At 42.6% G+C, this 26629-nt stretch overlaps 1 protein-coding gene across 3 annotated transcripts in view; it reads right to left on the bottom strand.

The window, feature by feature from the left end:
* The window catches only part of DCC (DCC netrin 1 receptor), a gene marked incomplete at its 5' end in the record, with an annotated part of 927493 nt that overhangs the window by 542980 nt on the left and 357884 nt on the right, over window positions 1-26629 (bottom strand). For all 3 annotated transcript variants that reach the window (XM_083575505.1, XM_083575506.1, XM_083575507.1), the window contains one exon: window positions 17009-17329. In XM_083575505.1, coding sequence (XP_083431631.1) covers window positions 17009-17329 — 321 coding nt within the window. The remainder of the gene's footprint in view (window positions 1-17008; window positions 17330-26629) is intronic.

The following is a 26629-nucleotide window of genomic DNA, read 5'->3' as shown; positions in this document are numbered from 1 at the left end:
TAGAATCCATCTTTTTTTGATTCAATCAACGTTGCTGATGTTTGTTTTCAGGAGTGAAAATCACATGGTCACCACCACAGCTAAGTGTCCCAGATAAAGTAACAGGGTTCTGAAGAGTTATGGCAGACCTGCCAGCATCTTGGAAAGAATTGCATTTTGCAAACAGTCCTGGTATGAGAAAGAGCTGGCATCTGGTGCAACAGCATGTGGATCACATATAGAGCTATACAGCTTTCTTTCTTGGGGAAAAAAGGCACTGCAGCTAACATTGCACAAACCGCTGTTTGAGTCAATATTAGGGATGGGGGATAAAATGCAACTAAGATTTATAATCAGAGCAGGGATTCGTATTTCTGTCCCCCCACCCCACCTCCGTACAGCACCAAGTACATCAATGGGATAATAATTAGCATCACCATAATAATTTCCTTTGGTTCCATGACACATTCCTGACCACTTCAAGTACTTAGGGAGTACAGAATGCATCCCACTGTGTCAGAAAGTACAATAGCAGAATGGACTTCTAAAACAAATCCAGACAACATGAACATCAATAAAGTTCAGATCGGGAGGAGAATTTATAACAGGAACACACGTAGCTCACAAGGTTTTGCTTAGCTGCTGCACTGCTCTTGGTCCTGTTTAACAGACCTAACTCCAGTTATCAACTCAAAAGAGGCAGAGACAGAAGTGGAATCATACAGCTTTGACACATTATTAGCTAGATCTCCAATTGGACTCAACAGGCTTGTAACCGCCTCCCAAAAATTGGTAAAGATATAAAAATGTTCTTTAGGCCTTGAGAAACCTGCAGCTCATGATTAAAGTGACAATCCTCCACAGCAGAAAACAACAAAATAAACACTAATTTGCTCCCTATGCTATATTTGATGTACTTACAGCTACAGGTACCTGGGAATCCGAGAACCTACTTAAGTTTCAAATCCGCTTACCAGCTTCTCCACAGATAGAGAAGACTCCTTAAAAACACTGAATAAGGAGCTTACTGATAATAGCGAAATAAATGCAATTAACACCTGCCTGGGTCGTTCCAGTTTGATGGAGATAATTAAATAGCCTGATACTAATTTAAATGAACCTAACAGATTAACCTACCCACACTTGTGACAAGGTTCTGAATGCATCACTCAAATGCCTCAGTTCACAAAGAGGTAAAGGGTTAGCACAGCTACATTCAGCCTGGAAAAATCAGACATGCAACCTCTAAAATTACTTCAGGAAAACCTGATCACCTAGGTCTCCAAGCAGTGTTAGTTAAGGAGGACCAGAACTTCACCTCTCTGCAAGGCTCAGAGATGAAACATTCCAGCCAGCCTCAGAACCAACAAAAGAAATGTAACACAGGAATCTTAAGCCTCACATTGGAAATAAAGCAATAGCTTTAACAGAGGAATTGTGAATGCTCCTCCATCAGTGAAGTGGCTAAAAGCAAGCTTAGTGGAGAATATCACACCCTTCAACATTTATCTGACAAAAAATAGGATGTCATATTGCAGAATAATAATAATATTTTTATTATTTATACCCCACCCATCTGACTGGGTTGCCCCTGTCACTCTGGACAACTTCCAACATATATAAAAACATAGTTAAACATTAAACTTTTTTTTTTAAAAAAATACACCCTGTACAGTGGTACCTCAGGTTAAGTACTTAATTCGTTCCGGAGGTCCGTACTTAACCTGAAACTGTTCTTAACCTGAAGCACCACTTTAGCTAATGGGGCCTCCTGCTGCCACCACGCCGCCGGAGCACGATTTCTGTTCTCATCCTGAAGCAAAGTTCTTAACCTGAAGCACTATTTCTGGGTTAGCAGAGTCTGTAACCTGAAGCGTATGTAACCTGAGGTACCACTGTACAGGGCTTCAGATGCCTTCTCTACTTGGCTCAGGGGGTCGTATAACTCCATACCCTCCAACATTTCTCCGATGACAACAGGGACGTCCTAAGGAAAAGTGGGACATTCTGGGATCAAATCAAAAACCAGGGCAGCTTCTGTAAACCTAGGACTGTCCCTGGAAAATAGGGACACTGAGAGGGTCTGGAATATTCCATAGACTTATGGGCATTATGGTCAACATAAGCTATGTCCATAAATCCATGGAATATTGTCCAAATCAGGGGCAGGATTCAACTAAGCTCAATCCAGAGCAAACTCATTGAATTGAAATTAATGCACCCAATTTAGTCATATTCATTATTTTCAGTGGATCTACTCTGGGTAGAACTTAGTTGAATGCCATCCTGGAACCCAGAAACTTTTGCAAAATGTCAATATAACTATAAAAAAATGGTAAGAGCTGCTCTGTTTCATATGGATTGCCTTGCCAGATGCAATCGCAATGCAAACAGCATTCACCACCAACTGGGTATGAACTGCCCCCTTACTTTAAATACAGTCCCTTAACCCAGATCTTGTAAACAGCAATTTTGCATTGTATCAGCATGAGTCGTTTATAGCACCAATATAAGAAACTGGGGGGGGGTCAAGGTTTTTTTTATTAACCCCCCCAATAGAATATACTACTAAACAGTTACTTATTTTAATAGGGTAGCTATTAAACAGACATGGCAATATTTCACACACATAAAATTGAAAGGGGGAAAAGCACCTGAGAATAATATAACAAAACCAAGATTAAAACCTAGCCTTGGAATAAAGCCTGTTTGGGAAGTAAAAATAATTCATGTTAAATATCAGCTACAGGAGTGGCTTCAAAAGATCTCAAACAAAAATTTGAGATTACATGTGCCATTGTTCCTATTCAATACAATACAAAGCCACTATTATTCTCCATACTTGCAATGTAACAAGATAATTCCTAAACAATTATTGAGACGTCTTACAGAAAGAGGTTTGAAATATCAGATCTGCTCTCAAGTAAATAGAAGTACTACTAGAAAACCATCATCAACAACAACAATTCCTCAGAGGGCTTTCCAAAGTCCAACATGCACAGATATTCAATAGGCTGGGCATATTTACAGCTTAAAATTATACTGAGCATGTGGTCTAAAACTGCTTCACTCCAAGCCTGAGTGTGAAGCATATTAGATTTGCATTAAAAGAAAATCCATAGCAGGGAGATATTGATATGAAGTTCATAAAAGTGCAGCCATCCACGTAAATTTGCAATTGGCTAGTCACATTTCCCCCATGGATTGTTTTCCCCTTTGCATTGTCAGTTGCCAGGATTTAGACATTTGTTATTTCAGTGCTATCAAACAAATCAATTTTTAAATGTTGCAAGAGCAAAAACCCTTGAAAAGGGAGCCATTTTTAAAATGCTGCACCTGTTTGTTATTACATATTAATGCATTGGTGAAAAGTGCAATGGGACGTTTAGCCTCGGGTTGCCAATCCTGGCTGACAACTTGGGCTGAAATTAGGGCAATGCTGCAATGTGTTCTATGTGGGGCTACCTTTGAAGGTGACCCGGAAACTGAAACTAATCCAGAGTGCGGCAGCTAGACTGGTGACTGGAAGCGGCCGCCGAGACCACATAACACCGGTCCTGAAAGACCTACATTGGCTCCCAGTACGTTTCCGAGCACAATTCAAAGTTTTGGTGCTGACCTTTAAAGCCCTAAACGGCCTCAGTCCTGTATACCTGAAGGAGCGTCTCCACCCCCATCATCCAGCCCAGACACTGAGGTCCAGCTCCGAGGGCCTTCTGGCAGTTCCTTCCCTGCGAGAAGTGAGGTTACAGGGAACTAGGCAGAGGGCCTTCTCGGTAGTGGTGCCTGCCCTGTGGGACGCCCTCCCAGCAGATGCCAAGGCAATAAACAACTATTTTACTTTTAAAAGACAACTGAAGGCACCCCTGTTTAGGGAAGTTTTTAATGTTTAATAGTCTATTGTATTTTAATATTCTGTTGGAAGCCACCCAGAGTGGCTGGGGAAACCCAGCCAGATGGGCGGGGTATAATATATAAATATATATGCTGAAGCCTCTCCATTTTTATTTCAAGCCTGCTTAGAACAGCGGTTTTCACACTTTCTTCTTTATGGAAATGTAGGAATGTCAAGAGTCTACTATCAGGTCGAGTCAGCAAATTTCTAGGTTTATTAGGCAGAAGACCCTTCCTATCTTCAGTGTCAGGGACTGGCTGGACAAAGAAGAGTGGTGGGAGGCACCAGCCAGAGCATTGGTGGTGGGACACTGAGGAGAGATCAGCGGGAGAAGATGGCTGGATGCTGAAGGGGCAACAGAGTTTAGTGAGCAGGGGCAGCCGGTGACAGGAGCAGTTCAGACTCCGAGGCTGAAGCAGAGGAGTGGGTCTCAAGAGGCTGCTGAAGAACCGAATAAATATTCCTTGTGACAAGTCCCCTTCCCCCATGGTCTCCAAGAATGCACAGAATAATGAGGAGAGCAGAACTGAGGCCAGACGTGTGCAGGTGCAGTTTGAGATTGTCCTGGCAACTGCTATACAGGGGCAAGACCTTCTAGGAAGGGTTGCTGAGTTGTAAGCCATTTCCTTGTATACAGAGCTAACTTCACTGATAATGGAGGCCTCTGTCTTTCATGCTGATCCACCTTTGGCTCCAGCCCTGACAACCAGCTACCCAAGCCTTTTAACTGAAGATGTCAATGAGTCAACCTGGGACTGTGTTCCTAGAAAGCATGTGCTGTGTCACTGAGCCAGGACCACTTCCAAGGACAGTAGTCTTTCAAGAAAAATTTGTGTCCAGCACAGAAATTCCAACAAGGGCATGTTTCAGTTCACACGGGATACTGACTGACAGGGTTCCCCCCCCCGGGGGTACTCAAGCTGGAATCTGAAAAATAACTTCTTCCTGTGGGATCAGAAACTATCAATAACTTGAATACAATTTCTTTCTTGAAATGGGCTTTTGTGTGTGGATTGTAGTTCTTGAAGGTTTATAGTATTCCCTGTTATTTGGGATTTGGCAGGTGGTTGTAAACTTCTAAAATGTAAGCGCTATGTACCCTGAACACTTCCTTGAACTTATGCATTGCAGAGGAGAGGAACAGTGTTGAACAATATCTCTTTCAAATAAACACCCACTATTACTGATAGTGTCATGCCCCTAAGGAGCTTTTTTGTTGCCCCAAACACAATTATGAGCTCATGAGGAAAAACACTTCAGCTTTATACCTCCTTTTTAATTTTTTTCCACCAAGGTTATGTTTTTAACATGTTTCCAGAAAATGGTATCTGTGAACAAAATCACCAATCCTTAAGCTCCCCAATTAGAGAAAAAATAAAAATGGAATCAGCGTAGAACACCTGGTCTGAATGTGAAGGAAATTATGCCTTACTCAATCAAATTAGCAGAGCTGAATCACCTCTGCAATTATCCTTCTCATCATTACCAATGCATGCAATTGATACATGAAGAAAAATGCCCCTTTCTCCTCCCTTCCTCCCCAAACTCCCTCAAATGACCAATGCTTATGCTGGCAACTGAAGCCCGAGAAACCTCAGTGCATTGACCCAGGAATTGTTGATGAAAAGAAAAACCAAATGGTTTAACATAATGTCTCTATCTTCAGACCTACCAATTACGAGAAATACCAATAATCAGTAGCCTGTTAAATTGGGACTTTTAATAAGATGTTAAAGTAGGAGGCAGCCTCTTAGTTTCTCTTCACTGCTCTCATTCCCTCTCCAGCCAAGAATACTTTTACAAATGGCGATTGCAGAGGCTTGGGGAGCCCTTGAGAAAGTCCTGGGAAAAGATGATTTCTGATGCCCTGTCAGCACTGTGCACAAAGCATCTTGCCTAATTAAAAAGATGGATCCCACTCATTCTGTTCTCTTGGATGCAAAGGTATTTTTGCTCTGTTCAGTGGCGTAGCGTGGGGGGTGCAGGGGGGGCCGGCCGCACCGGGTGCAACATCTGGGGGTTAGGGTTAGGGGGCGCAAATCCACGGGTTAGGGGCGCAAATTACTTGCCTTGCCCCGGGTGCTGACAACCCACGCTACGCCACTGGCTCTGTTCCAGGTGGTGAGGCAGATTGGGGTTCCAGTCCAAGCAGGGCTGCAAGGCGAAGGAAGGCAATGCCTCACTTTCCAGGTAGCACCCTGGACAGCTCCGATAGAAGCTGAGGCTAGAGTGAGATGCCCAAAAGGTGGCCTTTTTCTACCGTGACCCTCTGCTTGTGGAATGCGTTCTCTAGGGAGACTTGCCTGGCGCCTTGTTACATATCATTGGCTGCCAATCAAAAACATTCCTCTTCTCCCATTCCTTTGGCTAATCAAACCATCTATGGCCTTTTAATTTGTGTGTAGCGGGGTTATTGTTTTTGTTTGTTACTACAGTGGTACCTCGGGTTAAGAACTTAATTCGTTCCGGAGATTCGTTCTTAACCTGAAACTGTTCTTAACCTGAGGTACCACTTTAGCTAATGGGGCCTCCCACTGCCGCCGCACCGCCGGAGCACAATTTCTGTTCTCATCCTGAAGCAAAGTTCTTAACCCGAGGTACTATTTCTGTAACCTGAAGCGTCTGTAACCTGAGGTACCACTGTATGTTAAGAACTTTTGTGTTTTTATATTGTATACTGCCCTATGATCCTTAGGTGAAGGGCAACAGAGAATAGTTGTTGTTGTTGTTGTTGTTGTTGTTGTTGTTGTTGTTGTTGTTGATGATCCATACAAGCAGAAAGAAATACTGCTTCTGCAAATGGCTATGCTAGACTGAGATGAAAATACTGGGGCAGTCTCTAGCTCCGCCTCCATTGGGAAAAGCCTCTTGTAGTTAAAGGGCTCTTTGTTTGTTTTAGGAGATGGTGCTGAGAGTATGGTGGCTCTGCTGTAGCATTCATTTTTTTAAAATAATTTTTTATTGATTTTCCAACATGAATTGAGACACTGCTCTGCTGTAGCATTCAGGCTGGCATCCTCATGCTCCAAGGACATCAGTGCAACTGCCTCAAGTCAGAGAGGTAGACACAAGATGGGCTTCTTACTTGTTGGAGTTTGAGCAAGTGGGATCTCCATCACCTCTTCAAAGTCCAGGGCTTCCTGTTCAAACTGGGAACTTTTGCTTGACCAACAGTTGGCTTTCCCGATGCTGACTCACCCTGGCTATTGTGTTGTACACACCAGCTTTTGACGATGGTCTTTCGACAATAGCTCCCAATTTTGAATTGCTTCGAAATTCCAAGGAATGCCTCCAAATCCACTTCAAATGTTGGTTTGTTTGAAATTTCACTGGCAACTTGTAGCTTTAAACAACATTGTACTTGCAAGGCTCACGTATGCTACGCTAAGTAAAATTGACTGCTTTCATCAGGAACTGGTTTATGAACTACTAATGCTTTGAAAATTAGATGAAACCAAGCACATACTCACTCTTGGAAGAAAATGCGTTTGACTTAGTGGGTCCCTGTGGTTTGTCATTCATAACCATGAAAGACATTGATTTAATATGTTACCAAGACATAAAAGCAAGATCTTAAAATGCTGCAAGCAGCCCTATTGTCTCCGAATGAGAGTCTAATATTAGATTGTAAGGATTCAGTGACCAAACCCATCCCCACTATATGAAATATTAAAGGGCAAGTAATTTATTTTAATCTCTTTGCTAGTATAATATTCTTTTTTAAAAAAAAATGCATCAAAGCAATTTAACATTTAGTAGCATGAAAGTTCCTCATGCCATACATAAAAATCCTCCAGAAAATCATTACTTCTTATGGAACCCATTTAGAAAAGGTAGAAACAGCAAAACCTGCTTTAGGATGCAATTGCAGTTCTGCAACTATAATGGAAATACAGAAGACCTTTGTAATATGAGGAGTTAGTGGTGTACAACAATGTTTCCTCTCATGCTTAGACCTCCCTTCTGAAGTTAACCAGCTGCATTTCCTATCTTGTGCTGTGTGTACACTAATATTTTCTCGGAGGTCCTTCTTTAGGGTTCCCTCACCATCCAAGGTGATGCAGGTGGCTTCTGGGGAAAAGGGCCTTCTCAGTGTAGACACCTTCAATGTTCTCCTCAGGGATGCTCCTACACTTGTTGTCTAGGCTAATCTGATTTCAGAGCCAGGTGAAGACCTTTCTTTTAATTTTTCTCAGGTCTTTTATTTCTGTCTGATCGGTCTCATTTCGGTTGAGTTTATTGTTTGTATGCTACTCAGATTTTTACTGTTTTATTATATATTTATATGTTTTTATTCATATATTTTAAATGTGCTTTATTGTGACTTTAAACATGGTAAGCTACCCTAGGAATTTTACTGATGGGCAGGATGTAAATCCCCTCAAACAAACAATTATATACCTAAAACAGAATTGAATCTGTTGCCCACTCTCTCCCCCTTACCACAAGGTTATTTTCAGATACTTTCTTGAATGCAGAACAAAGTGTTGGGACAGTTTCAGCACATGAAAGACATGGTTGTCCAACTTTCTTGGATATATCTTCAGACCTCCATAGAAGGAAAGAAGCAGTCTGACTCTAGGAAGTAGACACTCTGTGTAAGGCACAAAAGTACACAGAATGAAGACTCTCGTCAAGGGATGACATTCTCCAACAGAGGCAGTACAAAGAATTTCAGCATGAGAGTTTATACCACAAAAAATGTGTCAGTGCAATAGCCTGTGGTTTCAACTTCACACAGCTTGCTCTACGAAACTCAATACTCATTTTTACCTGACAGCAACTTACTTCTGATATAAACTTACTTCTTCTCCCTTCCACAGAAAATAGCTTCTTTGTTACGTGGCCTGCCCGAGGGCTTCCCAGGGACATCTGATTGGCCATGGTGAGAAATAGGATTCTGGGATTGGACAGGTCATTGTTCTGATCAAGCAAGACTCTTCCTGGATGAGCTTCTGTTGAAATTACATGAAATTAGTGCATGCAGCAGGAGGGGGGTAACATGCCCATTGGCTGTTCCAGTCCCCCATGCGCTTATCAGATCTTGTGTAAAAGCTTTACATATGCAGGATATATTTGTGTGATCTGTGTCAGTTGCAGATTTTGGAGGGTCTTCAGGCAAGACAGGCTCCATGGGCTCCCTCTCCCCCAGCGACTCCAGCTCATCACTGCAGCAAATCTAAGGGGCTATTGTCAGGGATGCCCTCAGCAAATGCCCAAACAGCCAAGTTTTGATGCTGGCCCTTCATGGAGGTCAAATCAGTCTCAGTGCTTTCATTCTCCATGGATTCTATGCCATCTGCCCAGTGCAATGATTGCTATTGACCTAGATGGCTTTAGAAGAGAGTTAGACAAATTCATAGAGAAGAGGGCTATCAATGGCTACTAGCTATGATGGTTGTGCCCTGTCTCCACAGTTGGAGGCAGAAATACTTCTGAATACCAATACTTCTGAATATCACAGGAGAGGATAGTGCTATTGTGCTCAAATCTTGCTTGCAGGTTTCCCATGGTGAGAACAGAATGCTGGACTAGATGGGCCGCTGGGCTGATTCAGTAATCTCTTCTTATGTGCTGGAGTTGTGTATGAATTTGTGAAGTAGGCAGAGATTATCTGCATTAACAGTTAGAAAACAGGTTAAGGCACAGCTTAATTCCAGAATATAACTGTAAGGTGATTTTCTCATAAGCAAAGAGTTTTGTTGCAACACCTCAGGCCTAGAAAACCCCTCCTCCTCCTCCTCCTCCTCCTCCTCCTGCTGCTGCTGCTGCTTCCCTTCAATATGGCAAGCAGTATTTCAGAACAATTCCAAACAAACTTGCCAGCTCACTTAACTGAGAAGGCCAAATCAGCAACGCTTCTGAAACTCATGTTGTGCAATCAGAAGCCATGGGAGTCTTCTTTCTCAAAAGGGAAAGCGAGCCAAGGGAATTTGGGCAGGCTGGAACCCTCCCAACCTGGTTAAAACTTTTCTGTTTGGGTGTTTCAGATTTTTAATGATGCATTTACATACACTAGATTTTTTTATTTCAGCATGAGCTGGTTGGGGAGTGCAGAGACAGCTGCTAGCCGCGAAATGCACATCTCAAAATGAATAAATGAATCCACTTTGGGGGAACAAATAAACAGTGAGCTGTGAGGGTCGTAGCTCAGTGGTGAAGCATCTGCTTTGCATGCATAGGGTTCTGCATGCGCTGCCTAAAACCCTCGAGAGTCACTGGCAGTTGTGAGCTAGATGGGCCAATGGTCTGACTTGCTATGAAGCAACTTCCTGTGTTCCTATGCAATACAGCACCTTTGCAGCAAGCATCAGGCGATATAAGGAACACCAGGGGTGCAAAGGAGAAGCCATAATAATAATAATGACAATAATAATAATAATTTATTATTTATACCCCGCCACTTATTTATTTCCCCAGCCACTCTGGGCGGCTTCCAACTGAATATTAAAAACAATACAGCGTCAGACATTGCCTTGACATCTGCTGGGAGGGCGTTCCACAGGGCAGACGCCACTACCAAGAAGGCCCTCTGCCTAGTTCCCTGTAACCTCACTTCTCGCAGTGAGGGAACCACCAGAAGGCCCTCGGAGCTGGACCTCAGTGTCTGGGCTGGATGATGGGGCTGGAGACGCTCCTTCAGGTATAAAGGACCAAGGCCGTTTAGGGCTTTAAAGGTCAGCACCAACACTTTGAATTGTGCTTGGAAACGTACTGGGAGCCAATGAAGATCTTTCAGGACCGGTGTTATATGGTCTCGGCGGCTGCTCCCAGTCACCAGTCTAGCTGCCGCATTCTGGATTAATTGCAGTTTCTGGGTCACCTTCAAAGGTAGCCCCACGTAGAGCGCATTGCAGTAGTCCAAGCAGGAAATAACCAGAGCATTCACCACTCTGGCAAGACAGTCCATGGGCAGATAGGGTCTCAGCCAGCGTACCAGATGGAGCTGGGAAACAGCTGCCCTGGACACAGAATTAACCTGTGCCTCCGTGGACAGCTGTGAGTCCAAAATGACTCTGCTGCAGTTTCCTTTATGCCTGTATCATCCTATTAGATGGTAGTGTGTGCTTCTCTCTTACATTAGGACAGGATCCAGTGCTGAGTGCTTAGCATTACAGGACAGGAAGTAGAGGCACTGGGGCTGCTCCACACTATTGGCACAATGGAAAAGAAGGAGCCCAAGAGTCCTCTCCTATTGTTTGTTAAAGTGGACCAAGGGTGGTAATGCTTCTCAGTGGATTATCACCCGTCACTCTCCTTGTTCGAAATATTTATTATATATCAGCTTGTTGTGGAATCATTCTGCCAGAAACAAGTAAAAAGTTTCTAGAAGGTGCCAGAGTTTTCCTTTAAATTTGGAAGCGGCACTCAGGGCTTAACTAGTGTCAGCTGGAAGTGTCAATAAGAAGAAGACTACAAGGCTTCATTGTTGCAGACACCTGATAGCAAACATCTGTCCGAAGAGTGTTGCCTGTAAAATCAGCTGAAGGACTGTTGCTGTAATTTAGGAGGAGATAAGACTTTGGTTTGATAGTGTACTGTTAACTGCTGTCTATGTTAACAGTCAGGACGCAGGTGGCGCTGTGGGTTAAACCACAGAGCCTAGGACTTGCCAATCAGAAGGTCTTGGTTCGAATCCTTGCAACGGGGTGAGTTCCCGTTGCTCGGTCCCTGCTTCTGCCAACCTAGCTGTTCAAAAGCACGTCAAAGTGCAAGTAGATAAATAGGTACCACTCTGGTGGGAAGGTAAATGGCGTTTCCGTGCGCTGCTCTGGTTCGCCAGAAGCAGCTTAGTCATGCTGGCCACATGACCTGGAAGCTCCCTTGGCCAGTAAAGCGAGATGAGCGCCACAACCCCAGAGTCAGTCACGACTGGATCTAATGGTCAGGGGTCCCTTTACCTTCATGTTAACAGTCAAAAATATCTTTGCTACGGTAATGTTTGCACCTGGTCTGGGAATTAAAACCTCTTGACCGAGACTTCACAGAGTTTGTTAGTCATCTTTAGAATAACTTGGTCATTGTTCACCACTTCCATGAGAGAAAGAAGATAAACTCTGCTAAACAGTTCAGAAAGAGGCTTTACCTAACCACTAGTATCTGTGCAGAGAAAGTGTATGGATGGTAACCTCTAATACAGCTTAGGGACAGAGCATTTCCCAGTTATTTTTTAAAAGAGGGAGGGAGAGGACATTTTTGAATGGAACACAATGCCCAGGTAGCATTGACCTGTGATGGGGGCTTCTTAGTGGCAGTTCCCCATTTGTGGAATGCCTCCTGGAAAGGTGCCTCTGTCTCTCCCATTATTAACATTCAGGTGGAACTTATAAACATCCCTGATAGGGCCGCAGAGCAGATTTGGCCAAATCCCAAACTGAATCCTTGGCCAAGTCAGGTGGAGACAGCCCAGATTTTCCTGGGTCAGATCAGGCTTCATGGAATGATCCTGTGCTGTCAGGGGGTGGGGTGTCAGGCAAGAGAGAGAGGCAGGCAGCCCTACTGAATTCTCCATGCTAGGAAAGCAGCAGACCCGATCAGGATTGAATCCTCTGCCCACCAATTTAAAAACCCCAAGGAAAGATTAGCCCGGCCTCCAAAATTGATTTTGGGTCAGGTCAGGTGTTCCCCAGGTCAGCCTGAATTGGGCGGGGACTGTGCAGATGCTGTTCCTGAAAAACTCAGTATTATTAGATGTGAAGCTATGTGATTGTTCTTAAATGTTTCTAGTTATTCTTCTTATTTTTAAATTTATTTTAACTTTACAGTTTTCACATTCAAGGGGTTTGCTACCCTGGGTTCATTTATGAAGAGAGGCGGGGTAGAAATTTAATCAGTAATAATAATTGTAAAAATAAAAGTAATCATCATACGTTGTGCAAAATCACCCAGTTGCCTGTTACGTATTGCTGCAATATCTTCTCATACCTCCATAGCCACTTTCAGTGGGAGTTAAAATCGTCTATCACTTGTTGCGACTGCTGTCCTGCCTGGATAAACACATGTGAGCAACTCTGATAAACTAGACCAATGCTTCTTCTAGTCTGTTGTCCTATTTCTACTAATAGCCAGCCAGATGATCTCTTAAAGCCAGCATGTGAGGCATGACAGCAATTATGCCTTTCTGTAAAACTGGGGGTTTATTTTATTTATCTTCAGTCTACTGCCAAATCAGCTCAAGTTTGACAGTCAGGAGGGAGCATTCTCTGCACCAACTTCCTCTGTGCCATAGATATTTTAAAAAAGAATCTTTCTCATGCCTCATTAGTTGCATGAACTTACTCCAAGCAACAACCTTACTCTGGAAGTAATACTTTTTGCTTTGCTTTGCCTTACAGATGCCAAGATAAACATGATACCAGGTCAGCCCTTCATTTTTTTATTTTTTTTATCCTTACACTTTCTCTCTCTCTCTCCTTCCTTATATTCCATCTGCCCTGTGCCTTAAGACAGGAACATGCTGCCAATATTTTAACGAGGGTCAGCTCAAGCACATTTCCAGTTCAGCTAGCAATATTTATCTCTCATGCAGAGGAAAAGGTTTCTCTGCAGCTGAATGCAGAAATTCTTCCCTTGCAGCCTTCGACATGTTCCCCAGAACACTAAAAATCATTTAACCCTCTCAAACAGCAGGCGCTCCAAATTTCTAGCATTTGAATGATTCCATGAACAGGTGAGGAATGGCCATCTAGAACAAGGGTTGTGATGCACCAAATGTAATGCAAATTAATAAATAGCACTGCCCTTACAGCAGTATTAATGGACCATTTGTCCCATGTGTTGACTTTCATACAACACTGTGCAGTGAGGCAAGTTAGAAATGAGAGAGGAAGTGGGATTGCAAATGATTCTGGAGTTTATGCTAAGCTTCAGAGGGGTATGGGGAAGAGTAGGAAGGAAACCATGTGAAACTGGAAAGATCAGAACAGCCTCAAAGATCAGAACAGTTTGTGATTCTGGTTCAAATAGGGATTGGCAATATATGAACTATCTAGATGAGCATCTAGATGAGCATTAGGCCCCACCTTTAAAGCAGCATCATACCACTTCAAACAGCCATAGCTTCCCCTAAAGAATTATGGGAAGTGTAGTTTGTTAAGCCTGCTGAGAGTTCTACAAGAAAACAATGACCAGAGTGGTGATACGACTACTGTAATCGACACAAGATAATACCACTAAGGCAACTATCTGTAACTAAACGTCCATAAAAATGGGGAAAGTAGTTTCTTTCCCAAATAGGTTTTATCTTAAACAATAGCAAACACAGTAAATAAAGAGTTCACTTGTGGTTCAGTGCTCATTTCTTCTCTTTCCGAATTACTAGATTTTGTCTTGAACAATTGCAAATGCAGTAATAAAGAGACCACTTGTGATACACCCAGTGCTTTTTTTCTGAAAAAATGTTCAGGGGATACTCTCATTTTGACTCAAGGAAATCGCCATTTTATAGTTCAAATTGGGAAAAACAAATACAATAAATGGACAAAAGTACAAAAATTCACAAAATGTTTAGGAGTATGCGTACCCCTGAGTCCCCCCAGAAAAAAGCACTTGATATACCAGTGGTTCAGTGCTTGGACGTCATTCCAGTAATCCAACATTTCGTCGCTAAAGAGCTTAGTCGTCAAGATTTGTAGTAAATAATATACAAGAGGAGACAGTATGTAAACGACTTAAAGCAGGGGTATATCTGTCCCCATCTCCATGTTTCCATCGGGAGGAGCACAGAAAGAGGACGACATCCTTGAGTTTGTTAAACTTCCTAAACTACCTAGATGAGCATTAGGCCCCAGCATTTAAGCAGCATCATACCACTTCAAACAGCAAAGAATTGTGGGAACTGTAGTTTGTCAAGGCTGCTGAGAGTTCTGCAAGGGCAACACTGACATAAAGGAGAAGGAAGCTGACAGGCAAAGCCACCCCACCCTGGACTGGTTGCAAGCAGTGGCGTAGCGTGGGTTGTCAGCACCCGGGGCAAGGCAAGTAATTTGCGCCCCGTAACCCGTGGATTTGCGCCCCCTAACCCTAACCCCCAGATGTTGCGCCCGGTGCGGCTGGCCCCCCCTTCCCCCCCACGCTACGCCACTGGTTGCAAGGAAGAAGTTTGTAGGTAGAGACTGGCTAAGGGCAGTCTCCACTGTTTGTGGGGAAAGTATGCAACTTGGTTTTATTTTTCTAGGAATAAAAAGAGAGGCGGGAGGGAGAGGGAGAGAGACTCTTGCAGGGGAGGGATTAAAGGACTTTCATTTAGTACCCCAATCCAGCAGTGGGATGAGGTTTCCCTGCAAATCTTCATTCACATCGGAATTCCTTCCCCACAGTCTTCATTCATTATTTGGGAGGTTCCATTCAAGGTTCTATTGATTGGTTAAGCTAATATAGATCACGGCTGGAAGACACTTCTAAAGTACAAGACAGCAGATTACCAAGTACAAATGGTGGGATTCTTTTTAACACCCGAACGTAGCAAAGTCTTGGATTTGGCAACCTTCACGAGGGTCGTGAATCTGAATTCAAGTATTTGTTAAACACCCTAAATCATCTTGCGATTTCAGAAGTGGCCAATTTGCGTCAGCTCTGTACAAGAGGCACTTCACCCAAAAATGAGAAGCAGAAACTAAGGCTGCTGAATTCCTGTCACTCTAGAAAAGCTAAGTAGGAGGGGAAAAAGAATACTAATAAAAGTACATTTCACATTCTGCAGAAGTTTGGTATTTTGTTTTTTTCCTGACCCTGAATTAATCTGGAAAGCAGTTAATTTCTAGCTTCAAAGCCTGCTTCTTGTTTTTGAAGATAATAAACATGCTTCAAATATCACACAGCAACAAAGGGTTGATTAGACATATTTAAGCATGAATAGTAGCTTGTCAGAAATAAATTACTGTGGCAGTAATGTCATGTCTAACTTCATTTCTGTGGAGGAGAAATACCACATTTTTTTTTAAAAAAAGGAATGATAAAAGTTTTCCCTTTTGTCCTGACAGTTATTTAAAATTAAAAGTTGATCACACACAACAAGATTTCCATCATTGTTGTACTCTAGAAGAGTTTATCACTGGTACACTGAAATGAGAAGTAGTGTTGCTGTTAATATTTGGGTCCTAAGCCATTTAGGGCCCCAATGGTAGGGAACAGCACTCAGCACTGGATCCATAAAATGAACAGGCAGCCATTGAAATTATTTCAAAAATTGGTGTGATGAGCATAAGCCTGTCCACACCAGTTAGAAGTCTGGTGGCCACATTCTGCACCAGATGCATCCCTAGGAACTGGTGCTCTGATTGTACAGCACCCTCACACCACATACTTCAATTCTAGGCTATCCCTTACTCCACATTTACACTGATCTTTGCAAGTGTCAAACCCAGCTCTTTGGTTGGGGGAGGGGCAAGATGAGGCAAGGTGAAAGGGGCACTCTGTAGCCAGCAGCAGAAGTTCAGTCCCTGTTATATATTGAGTTGAACAGGATCCAAACTGCAGCAGTCTGATTGGTCCTAGAACAATAGGATTCAGAATGCAGCAGTCTGATTGGTCCTAGAACAATGCAGCAGTATGATTGGTTGGCAGGAACCACCCAATCATGCTCCAGATAGAAGTGAATCCACAACCTGATTGGCTTACAGTAGAATTCCGGAATTAGCCAATCATGTGCAGCCCATTGTGTAAGTAATGTATATAAAGCTTTGAGGAGACTTCCATTCATTCCTCCTCACCACTATGAGCTGAATAAAGAGCATGAAATCACTTTGCGACTCTGAGTATATTTCAGTCCCCCAAGTCTGCAGACCAGAGAGCAAGCCAGAAACAGAAGTTTTTATTGTTTCTCTTCATTTCCTCTGACCTATTGTTGTATAGAGGTATCCTTGATTATTTGTCTCATCTCCCTGCATTTCTCTCTTTTGGCCACAACAATCTGAATTCCTGCCTGCCCCGGATTAAGGTCCACTATGTGCTTCAGTCCTGGCAAGGATTAGGAAAAGCATTAATCCAAAATGCACAAACAAAACAAGTCTTAATCCATGTAGAGTTAGCATGAGAACATCCTCTCACCATGCCAAGAAAGAAAGAAAGAAAGAAAGAAAGAAAGAAAGAAAGAAAGAAAGAAAGAAAGAAAGAAAGAAAGAGGTGAGCTCTTACCTGCTACAGAGACTTTGGCTGTCCGACTGATGATAGCTCCAATACCTTCTAATGATGCTTCACATTGATAAAGACCCTCATCGGGTTTATGGTGTCTGGAATGGACTATGTTTTGTATCAAAAGAGATCCATTGGGAAACTGCTGCCTTCTCTCATCCACTGCCAAGTTTAAAAAGACTCCATCCTTTTTCCATTTGATGACGGGAATCCCTTGATCCGATTCTGCCGTGCAGTTGAGCAACACGTTACTTCCTCGCATGGTGACAGCATCCGAAGGCTCAATCAGGAACCGCAATGTTGTAAATCCCTTAACTTGTGTGCCTGTTGGGATAAATGGTGAAGAATAGCCCAGTTAGTTCACTACAATCCTCAGAAAGCAACTTTTTGGTCTGGGGAACATTGAGATTGCCTCTGGAGAAATGATGCTAATGTATAAATTCCTTTTATTATGGTTGAAATTCCCACTGACATTTTGCCTGCGTTAAAAGCATGCAAATCCACCTCGAATTTTGCTTTAGGAAAAAGTCAGACACAACTTATGGTTGTGTGGCCCTTCCAAGAATATCAAAACCATCCCTCGCCTCACCTTGTCAATCTGCCTTGAATTTTCTTTTGGCAGAAAACTGGTGGCAATTCTACAAATGCTATCTTAGAGAAGCTTCTCTTTCTTAGCAAAATTTCAACAGGGATATATTATTACCTTATCAACCTATGCAAACCAAATAATGAGAGAAGAGAGACCAATTTGTAATTTACGCAGCCAACCCAATCTCCCCACAGCCTCCGCGTCTCCAGCCAAGATAGCATACAGAAAAATGAGCAGTTAACATCAGATTCAGCCAACAGCAGAGGCCCAACAACAACTTCTGCTCAACTTATTTCTTATTTAGAGGGCTTAGCTGGGATTTACTGTAAGTGGTTTATTACATCTGCGCCAGCCCTCTGCACCGAGATGAATTTTACTCCCAAGAGGACTGCTGTTATTCGATAGAGCTCTCTCAAATGAACAAATTCCTAGGGAAGAGAAAGCAAATTCTGAATGCCACCAAGCCACTTGGGTGGAACACCAAAGTACAGTACACATCTCACTGCCTGCTGTTCTTTGCAATTTCATAAAATCCAGTGCAACAGCTTCCCGTAAAAACTGAACTACAAGAAAGACACTAAAAAAAGGGCTCTATGAGTTTTCATATCACTAACCTCTATTACAAAGGTTTCAAACTGTGCACTTGGGGACCATTGGATTTCTCAGAAACTTATCAAAGGTTTCCAAGTGAAAAGATTAGACATGATGACTGTTGCAGACAGGTTATACTAGCACCTGGCTAGAAACTTTGAAGGCATCAGTTTACATTCAGCCACAGACATGAATTGGTAAGGATGCTTCAAGTATTTTATCTTTGCGAATCCCCGTTCAGCCTGACCTGATCTGTACAACCTTGATTAAATTATGGACCAGAACTGTAAGCCTCTTTACTTTCTGAGCATGCCAGCTCAAAACCCTATCAAAATACCTTTTATAAATGCATGTTTTGAGAGAAATGTTTTTAAAATACTATTTAAATACTTATTTAAATTTCTGTGAGGTTTTTTTTGCCTTCTCAAGTCACATATCAACAGGGAAACAGGATCAAATAGGTGGAAAAATAGACTGAATCACCCAACCTATGAATTGACTCCATTCATCCAACTCAGTCCACAACCAAGGTTATAGGCTGGAACTGACAGACAGCATTTCAGCAGTCAGGTCCATGCCTTCTTAGTGTGTGTTGACCAGCCTTTGCCAGCCTGGTACCTCCAGTTATTTTGGACCAGGGATGATGGGGGATATAGTCAAAAAACATCCCACATCAGCCCTGACCCAAAACATATGGAAGGCACCAGGTTGTCAAAGGCTGCTGTGAACATTTCCTTTCTTTGGTGTACATCTTATAACTTATACTTTATACTATGAGATGTACATCTAAGAAACGTGATGTCTACACATACTAAGAAGATTTTCATGTGGCTGCTAGGGTTGGTGGCAACTTCTCATCAAGTGTACTGTTGGTGAGAAATACATATTTGTGTTATGCGGCCTTTTCTAAGTCTCCAGATGTTTTTGACTTCAACTCCCAGCATCCCTGACTACATTGGCCACACAGGCTAGGGATGATGGGAATTATAGTCCAAGACATTTGGGACAGTTTCTCTGCCTTTACTAAGGATGGACAGTCTGTGTCAGTTTCGGGTTCTTTCATTCAAAAGTCCATTCCATTATGCTGTTAAATCAGACTACATTTTTTTACAAAAGAAATATGAAAAATGGTATAAAAATATTTTATCTCAACGCATGCCTTTATAAACTTATTTTACCCTAAAGCAATTGTGAAATAATACTCTTAATCTGCTTTAAATGGTACATTTTATGAGTTGAGAACTATAGCACAAAATTTGAAAAGGTGCAAAATCCAACAGATAATTACAGTATATGTATGCATTGGTTTTGGTCTGTGGTGTGCAAAGTAGGTCAGTTTGCTTTAAAATGTGGACTGTGCAAAATTCTTCTTCCTCCATAGTTTTTATTGCACTCATACCTGACCCCATTCACAGCCCAACTTCTAAACTCCATAACACTTCCAAAAATAATTCTCTACTTTCACTGACACTTTAAAAACAATAGTCATAGAATAATCAGGGATGTTTTGTATGCTCCAGTGAAGATGCCATTCGCTTTAGCAAAACCATTTAAGACCTTACGCCAGTGATCTATTACCGCAGGAAAACAATCCTCGTATTTTGAAACCGTGGTGCTCTGTCAGTTTTCAGTGTGCCGAGTACATAAAGTCGCAGGAGTTAAACAAAGATTAACTCTATTTTTTGTGCAATTACCCCAGCCATTGAGTCACAATTTCAGCTATTCATATTCACTCCAAAAGCTACAGTTAGCTGAAAATTGCTTTCGTAGACGATGCTTAACAGTTTGAGTGACTGGTGAAAGAGTTTTGGAAGGGGAAAGGAAGGGAAATCACCTCTGAAATACGGTGCCTGGAGAAACCAAGGTGAAGAAGCAAGAGTCACAGGGTGTTATATCACAGAAACTGTATGACTGCTACCTGGAAGCAGTCTTAGCTGCTGGAAGAACGTTCAAACTGCTTCAATTCCTTTTTACAGGAAAGAACAGGTGTGGTCTGCATGGAGGGATGTTGGCGCCATCACTGCAGCTTACTGGGAGAGAAGAAGGGATGAAGTGATGGGGAGGTTGGCATAGGTGCTTCAGGGAAAGCACCAGCTAGGGTTTATCAGGATGCCCAGCCCATGCCCACCTCCCTGCCACCTCAATACTCCCATTGTCTCTCCTGTTAAGCCACAGCAATGTTGATGCCAGGAGGCCAGATAAACACCACCATTCCCCTCTTTGAAACATGCTCCTGGGAAATTGCTGCCAGATGAAGACTTCCTTCAGGTTAAGAAAGCATAATTGGGACAAGATGACTACTGAACAACTCCCCTTATGGTCCAATATGGAACAGTTTGCTGAACTAATGTCAACAACAAACCTCAGTGTGATTGAAGCCTTCAGGCTAGTTTGCTAGAGGTCTTGACCTCTTAATGCCACACCTCTCCTTTCATTCCAGATTCTTCCTCAGTAAAAGCACCTCCATTTTCAGCTCAGTTATGTAATATATGAGTTTATTTGTTCCTCTCCTTTTGGTAAGTGAAGTCAGAATTGGATCTGCCACAAAACACTACCTTTCTTTTGAAATGGCACCAGGCCTTATTGCTCAGTGATTGCAGGAACAAAATTGATTACATGATACACAGAAGGGAAAAGCTTGAGCATGGCTCATCCCTAGGGATGTGCCCATCTTTCCATTTTGGTTTCCCTCAGTTCCTTGTTGGCCACCCTGAGAATAGGTTGCTTCTCTCTCACCAGCAACCACAGCCTAAGATTTGGGAAGGTCTTGCCCAAAAGTTCCAAGAACATTACATATATTATACATAGGAATGGCTATGTTTCGTTCTGCTCCATGTAAGAAGCAACTTGGGTCCAGGAACTGGACTAAAAATAGATGACCTTTTAGGTCCATTGAATGTAGTGTGACCAGCATAATAATTAATTTAGAACTTGGGGGGGGGGAGTGATTCCCCACCATTAAGCATTCTCTGGATTTCTCATTATTGAAGTGGAGGTAGTTTATCCATTGTTAATTAAGAGTAAACTAATTAAGGCTAAACTATTATTGCCAACCTAGCAGTTTGAAAGCATGTCAAAGTGCAAGTAGATAAACAGGTACCACTCTGGTGGGAAGGTAAACGGCATTTCCATGCACTGCTCTGGTTCGCCAGAAGCGGCTTAGTCATGCTGGCCACATGACCCGGAAGCTGTATGCCAGCTCCCTCGGCCAATAAAGTGAGATGAGCGCCGCAACCCCAGAGTGGGCCACGACTGGACCTAATGGTCAGGGGTCCCTTTACCTTTACTATTATTGCCAATTTGACAGCATCATCCCCATCTTAAAATATTATAGATGTGAATATATAAAGTTATGCACGCATACACACGCTATAAGAAAGGTGATCTCACAAAAAAGTACAGTGATACATCGGGTTAAGAATTTACAGTGGTACCTCGGGTTACATACGCTTCAGGTTACATACGCTTCAGCTAACCTAGAAATAGTACCTCAGGTTAAGAACTTTGCTTCAGGATGAGAACAGAAATCATGGTCCGGCGGCGCGGTGGCAGCAGGAGGCCCCATTAGCTAAAGTGGTGCTTCAGGTTAAGAGCAGTTTCAGGTTAAGAACGGACCTTCGGAACGAATTAAGTACTTAACCCGAGGTACCACTGTAATTCATTCTGGAGGTCCATTCTTAACCTGAACTGTTCTTAACCTGAGGTACCACTTTAGCTAATGGGGCCTCCCACTGCAGCCGTGCTGCCGCCTCGCCATTTCTGTTCTCATCTTGAAACAAAGTTCTTAACCCGAGGTACTACTTCTGGGTTAGCGGAGTCTGTAACCTGAAGCGTCTGTAACCTGAAGCGTCTGTAACCCGAGGTACCACTGTAGAGGGAAAATGACACAAACACATCCCATTTGTTTTCTATGCACTTGACAGAGAGGAGGGGAGACCACCTTCAATAATTAGAAATGGTTGTTGCAGAAAGCAGTGGGGAAAAGGAAGCTAGACAAGGAGAATGCACTTTTCCTTGTAATGAAATCATTAGAAATATAAGTCTGTAACACAATGTGTCGGATCCAGTTCTGTTCAACCCAGCAAGGACAGACCATTGCACATAAGAGGCACAAATGGCAGAATGCTCAGGTTGTTCAGACCATTTAGAAGGTTGCTCTGGGAGATTTTCTGGTGGTACTGTGCTCTCTCTGTAATCTTCTCCTTTGGCCAGGGCTTGGTGGGAGCACACAGGTTAAACCCCAGCCTGACAGCCCATAAATCCCTGAGATTTGTTGTAGGCTCAACAATTGTAAGCACATTGGTACAGCCCTATCTGTTCTTAATTCATCTCTCAATGTGATGATTTCACCCTCCTTCCACCCTCACACTGTTTTATCTGCAACTAGTTATAGAGTTAGGTGTGGGTCTTGCAGGCCACCTCGCTCAACCCACTCCCTGATACAGGGAACCCAGAGGTAAAACATCCCTAACAAACTTTTTAAAAGGTATCTCCTAATGTTCAGCTGAACTCTACCCTTCTGCAACTTAAGCCCATTAGATCTTTTCCCACCCTCTGGGGCAACAGCTCTTTTCTGTGTCTTTGTCCCCCTTCTGTGTGCCAATTTTCAGGTCACTGACAAGAGCTATCCTGCATTTCCACTCAGTCTTCTCTTCCCCGGGCTAAAATTGTCTGCTTTTCTCAAACTTTCCTCTTATGACTTGTCCTTCCACACATTATCTCATTTGCCTACATCCTTCTGAAAATGTAAAACTGGGTACCATACTCCATATGAGGTCTGGCTAGTGTCAAGTAAAGTGGATCCATGGATCCATGGGGCCGGCTCTTTTATATGTTGCTGCCTAGCCAGTCATGGTGGTGGCCAATGCCTGGCTGGCCAGCAAAAGAATTCCCCAACACCTGGGACCTGATTGGCCCATTTGAACTTGGCTGCAAGCCAGAAGGTAATGCAACAGCCAAGGGGAATACACCTTCAGCTGATGACCACGTGGGTCTGGATGGCTAGGAAGGAGGCAGAGAGTGAAGGTCCATGTGGCGTTTGCCCTCCTATGTGTGTGACATCGTACTGGGTTCATGGGGAAAGGGTTAACTAATTGTAAAATGACTAACCAATGGGAACCCAGGGGGCAGAGTTAACTGTGTATAAGGTTTAAGCACAGAGGGGTTTTTTGGAGAGTTAGAGTTGTTGGGAAGAGAGTCTGGAGTTAGAAGAGACAGATAAAAAAGTCTGTGGGTTGGGCTAGTCTGGTGTGAGAGAGTGAGAGAATTTGTTAAGAGGAGTCAGTCAAACAGTTGAGATAATCAGTCAGAAGGTATTAGGAAGGTATAGGCCGGTAAAGAAACGAAAGTTAAGATACTGACAGGAATATTATCTGAGAAACCATAAACTTGGTAATGTTTGTAAAATAAACTTGTGTTTTTGGTTCACTTTTAACAACTGACTGGACTCAGTGTTTTACCAGAGAGTAACTGGTTGGTGGCAGCGGGGAAGTGAGCACAGTGGTGGCACAGGGATCAATAGACCATTAAACATCCGGGGACCCTGTGTGATCACCACAGTCCACAACCATCGCCCACCAGGAAAATGGTGAGCGTCCATTAATGTAGAGAACTCAATTGTGTTCATTAATATCAATGGCTCTACACAGAAAAACTTAGTTGAATACCACCCATTGTTTCCCAGGATTCGCAAAGTATGCTGCTATCATTGCAGCATGAAATTGCATACCCTGTCCTTCCATCCAGTTTTCTCTCTTTCACAGTTCTCATCTTTGCAGCACCTCCATGGTAGTTTAAGTAGATAAGTGGCATGGACTTCACCAAGGTCATACAGTGAGCTTCATAACCGACCAGAATTTTTGAATCCCTGTCTCCCCAGAGCAAGTAGGATTCCTTAGCCAGTAGGTTACCCTGACACTGCAGAGCAGATGATTGCAGATGAAACGAACAGGCTTTGTAGTTCTTCACTAATGACTTTTTTTCCTTTCGTACATGGAGATCAGCAGAGCAGCTTTTAAACTGATCTCTCCCCAGGGGGAAGCTGACAGGAAAACCACTGCAGCTATCATTCTGGAATTTAGCAGGATTTATCCCCTCCAAAGGGATGAACATGCCTGCAAACTTCACCCCCAAATATAAAAGTTATTAATGTTTCCAGATAGCTAGACAGAACTTTAGCAGGGGCTGGCACAAAATCCATTGGACCTGTTTATCTGTAATTTGGCAGGCTCAGTCCATTCTGGAGAGCCTCTTATGCCTACAGATTTCATCCACTTCAATCAAAATGTAAGAAAAAAGAAGAAGTACGTCCTCTTTTCTGAACCAAGATTGGTTTTTATTTATTGTTTAATAATACTATCTAACTTTATTCACGTAGTTTGAAGACTTTTTCCTATGACTTTTGCATTTTTAATATTGTTATTTGTAATTACAGATAAATAAAAAATACTGTATAATAAACATTCAAATGAAAAAGCAGTTATCGTCATTTTAAAAATATTTTAGTTAATTTAGTTAATTTCATATAAGGTGGGTGGGATAATTAAGCCTCTTCTACGCACACGTATGTCAAAGCATCTTCAGATCTCAAGTGAAATTAGGCAACCTCTGAAACACATCAGACCAAGGTGGACTGTTTTACAAAGTATCAGATTGAGGTTCAAACATTGTTATTGTCATTTGTTTGTACCCTGCCCATCTGACTAGGTTGCCCCAGCCACACAGGGCGGCTTCCATTGGAATATAGAAATACAACAAAATATCAGGTATTCAAAACCTCTTGTGGTCAGAGCCCAGCACTGGAACTCATGAAATTCGCATTAGATCTGACTTGTGGAGGGGACAAGGGGATGCTCAGAAATATGAATCAAGGCTCTGTGGAAGATAGTCTGACATGGGATGAAGCTCTAAGAAGTTATCTGTCATTATTGAGAAGTATATCTGAAGGAGCGTCTCCACCCCCATCGTTCTACCCAGACACTGAGGGCCTTCTGGCGGTTCCCTCACTGTGAGAAGCCAAGTTACAGGGAACCAGGCAGAGGGCCTTCTCGATAGTGGCACCCGCCCTGTGGAACACCCTCCCACCAGATGTCAAAGAGAAAACTACCAAACTTTTAGAAGACATCTGAAGGCAGCCATGTTTTAGGGAGGCTTTTAATGTTTGATGCATTACTGTATTTTAATATTTTGTTGAAAGCCGCCCGAGTGGCTGGGGAAGCCCAGCCAGATGGACGGGGTATAAATAAATTATTATTATTATTATTATTATTATTATTATTATTATTATTATTTTATTATTTATTGCCATCAGTTGAACAGTTGATGAAATGGAAGTACAGTTGAGGACATGCTTCTTTTAAAACAGCTAATTTGTTTGATAGAGGTTGGGTGGCCACTTGTCATGGATGCTTTAGCTGAGATTCCTGCATAGCAGGGGGTTGGACTAGATGACCCTTGGGGTCCCCTCCAACTCTGAGATTCTATGATGAGGTTACCCTAAGAAGTCTCAAAGCGGCTAACAATCGCCTTTCCCTTCCTCCCCCACAACAAACACTCTGTGAGGTGAGTGGGGCTGAGAGACTTCAGAGAAGTGTGATTAGCCCAAGGTCACCCAGCAGCTGCATGTGGAGGAGCGGAGACGCGAACCCGGTTCACCAGAGTACAAGTCCACCGCTCTTAACCACTACACCACACTGGCAACAACAATGGCGGCAAGGAGCAGAGCTAGCAAAATCATCCTTCACAACACTTCCCTGTTGTGAGTTTACTTAACACTTTCCACGAATGCTAGAAAGGGCTTACATGTGTGTGTGCCGTGTGTTTGCTTTACTGAAGAAAATGGCATAGTTCAAAGTTTTAATGGCATACTACCCATTTCAAAAAGTTATTGAGACATCAGGCTATACCCAACTCTGCAACATAAGACTGCATTTTTTTTTTATTGACAACAGTATAAGCCTTGAGATCAATACTCAAGCAGTATGAACATGTCACCAGAAATAAACTCTGGAAAGAAAATACAGCCCTGTATTGTGTACAGTTGGGTGTGCTTTCTTGTCGATAAGATGCAATAAAGTCAAGGAGAAAAGGGCTTTTCTGTCTCCAAATACCTGTAGTTCTCAACAGAGCTTCACAGCTGGGTTTCTTCAATCTTTCAAAAATATGTTATTTGTGTACAATAAGAAAAAAAGAAAAGCACACCCTTATTTTGAATACTGAAGAAGTTTCTGTTGTGACAGGTCTTTGGCACTGTGCTGCCAACCTTAGGAAAAAAAAATATATATTTTGCCTGAGTTTCCAGTTTGTCCCTTAAAAAATATGAACTAGCAAAACTTCAAATTAAGTTGAAACTCCACACATAAGGAAGCTCAGAATGTGGACATTTCATATTGAGTGGATTACCCTGCTTAAAAATGTATTTGGACGGTGAGCAGAGATAGGTTCTT

Source organism: Podarcis filfolensis, assembly GCF_964270895.1.
Source record: "Podarcis filfolensis genome assembly, chromosome: 11".
Classification (NCBI taxonomy): Eukaryota; Metazoa; Chordata; class Lepidosauria; order Squamata; family Lacertidae; genus Podarcis; species Podarcis filfolensis.
Note: the sequence above shows the minus strand (reverse complement) of the source record. Positions and strands in the feature narration are given on the sequence as shown.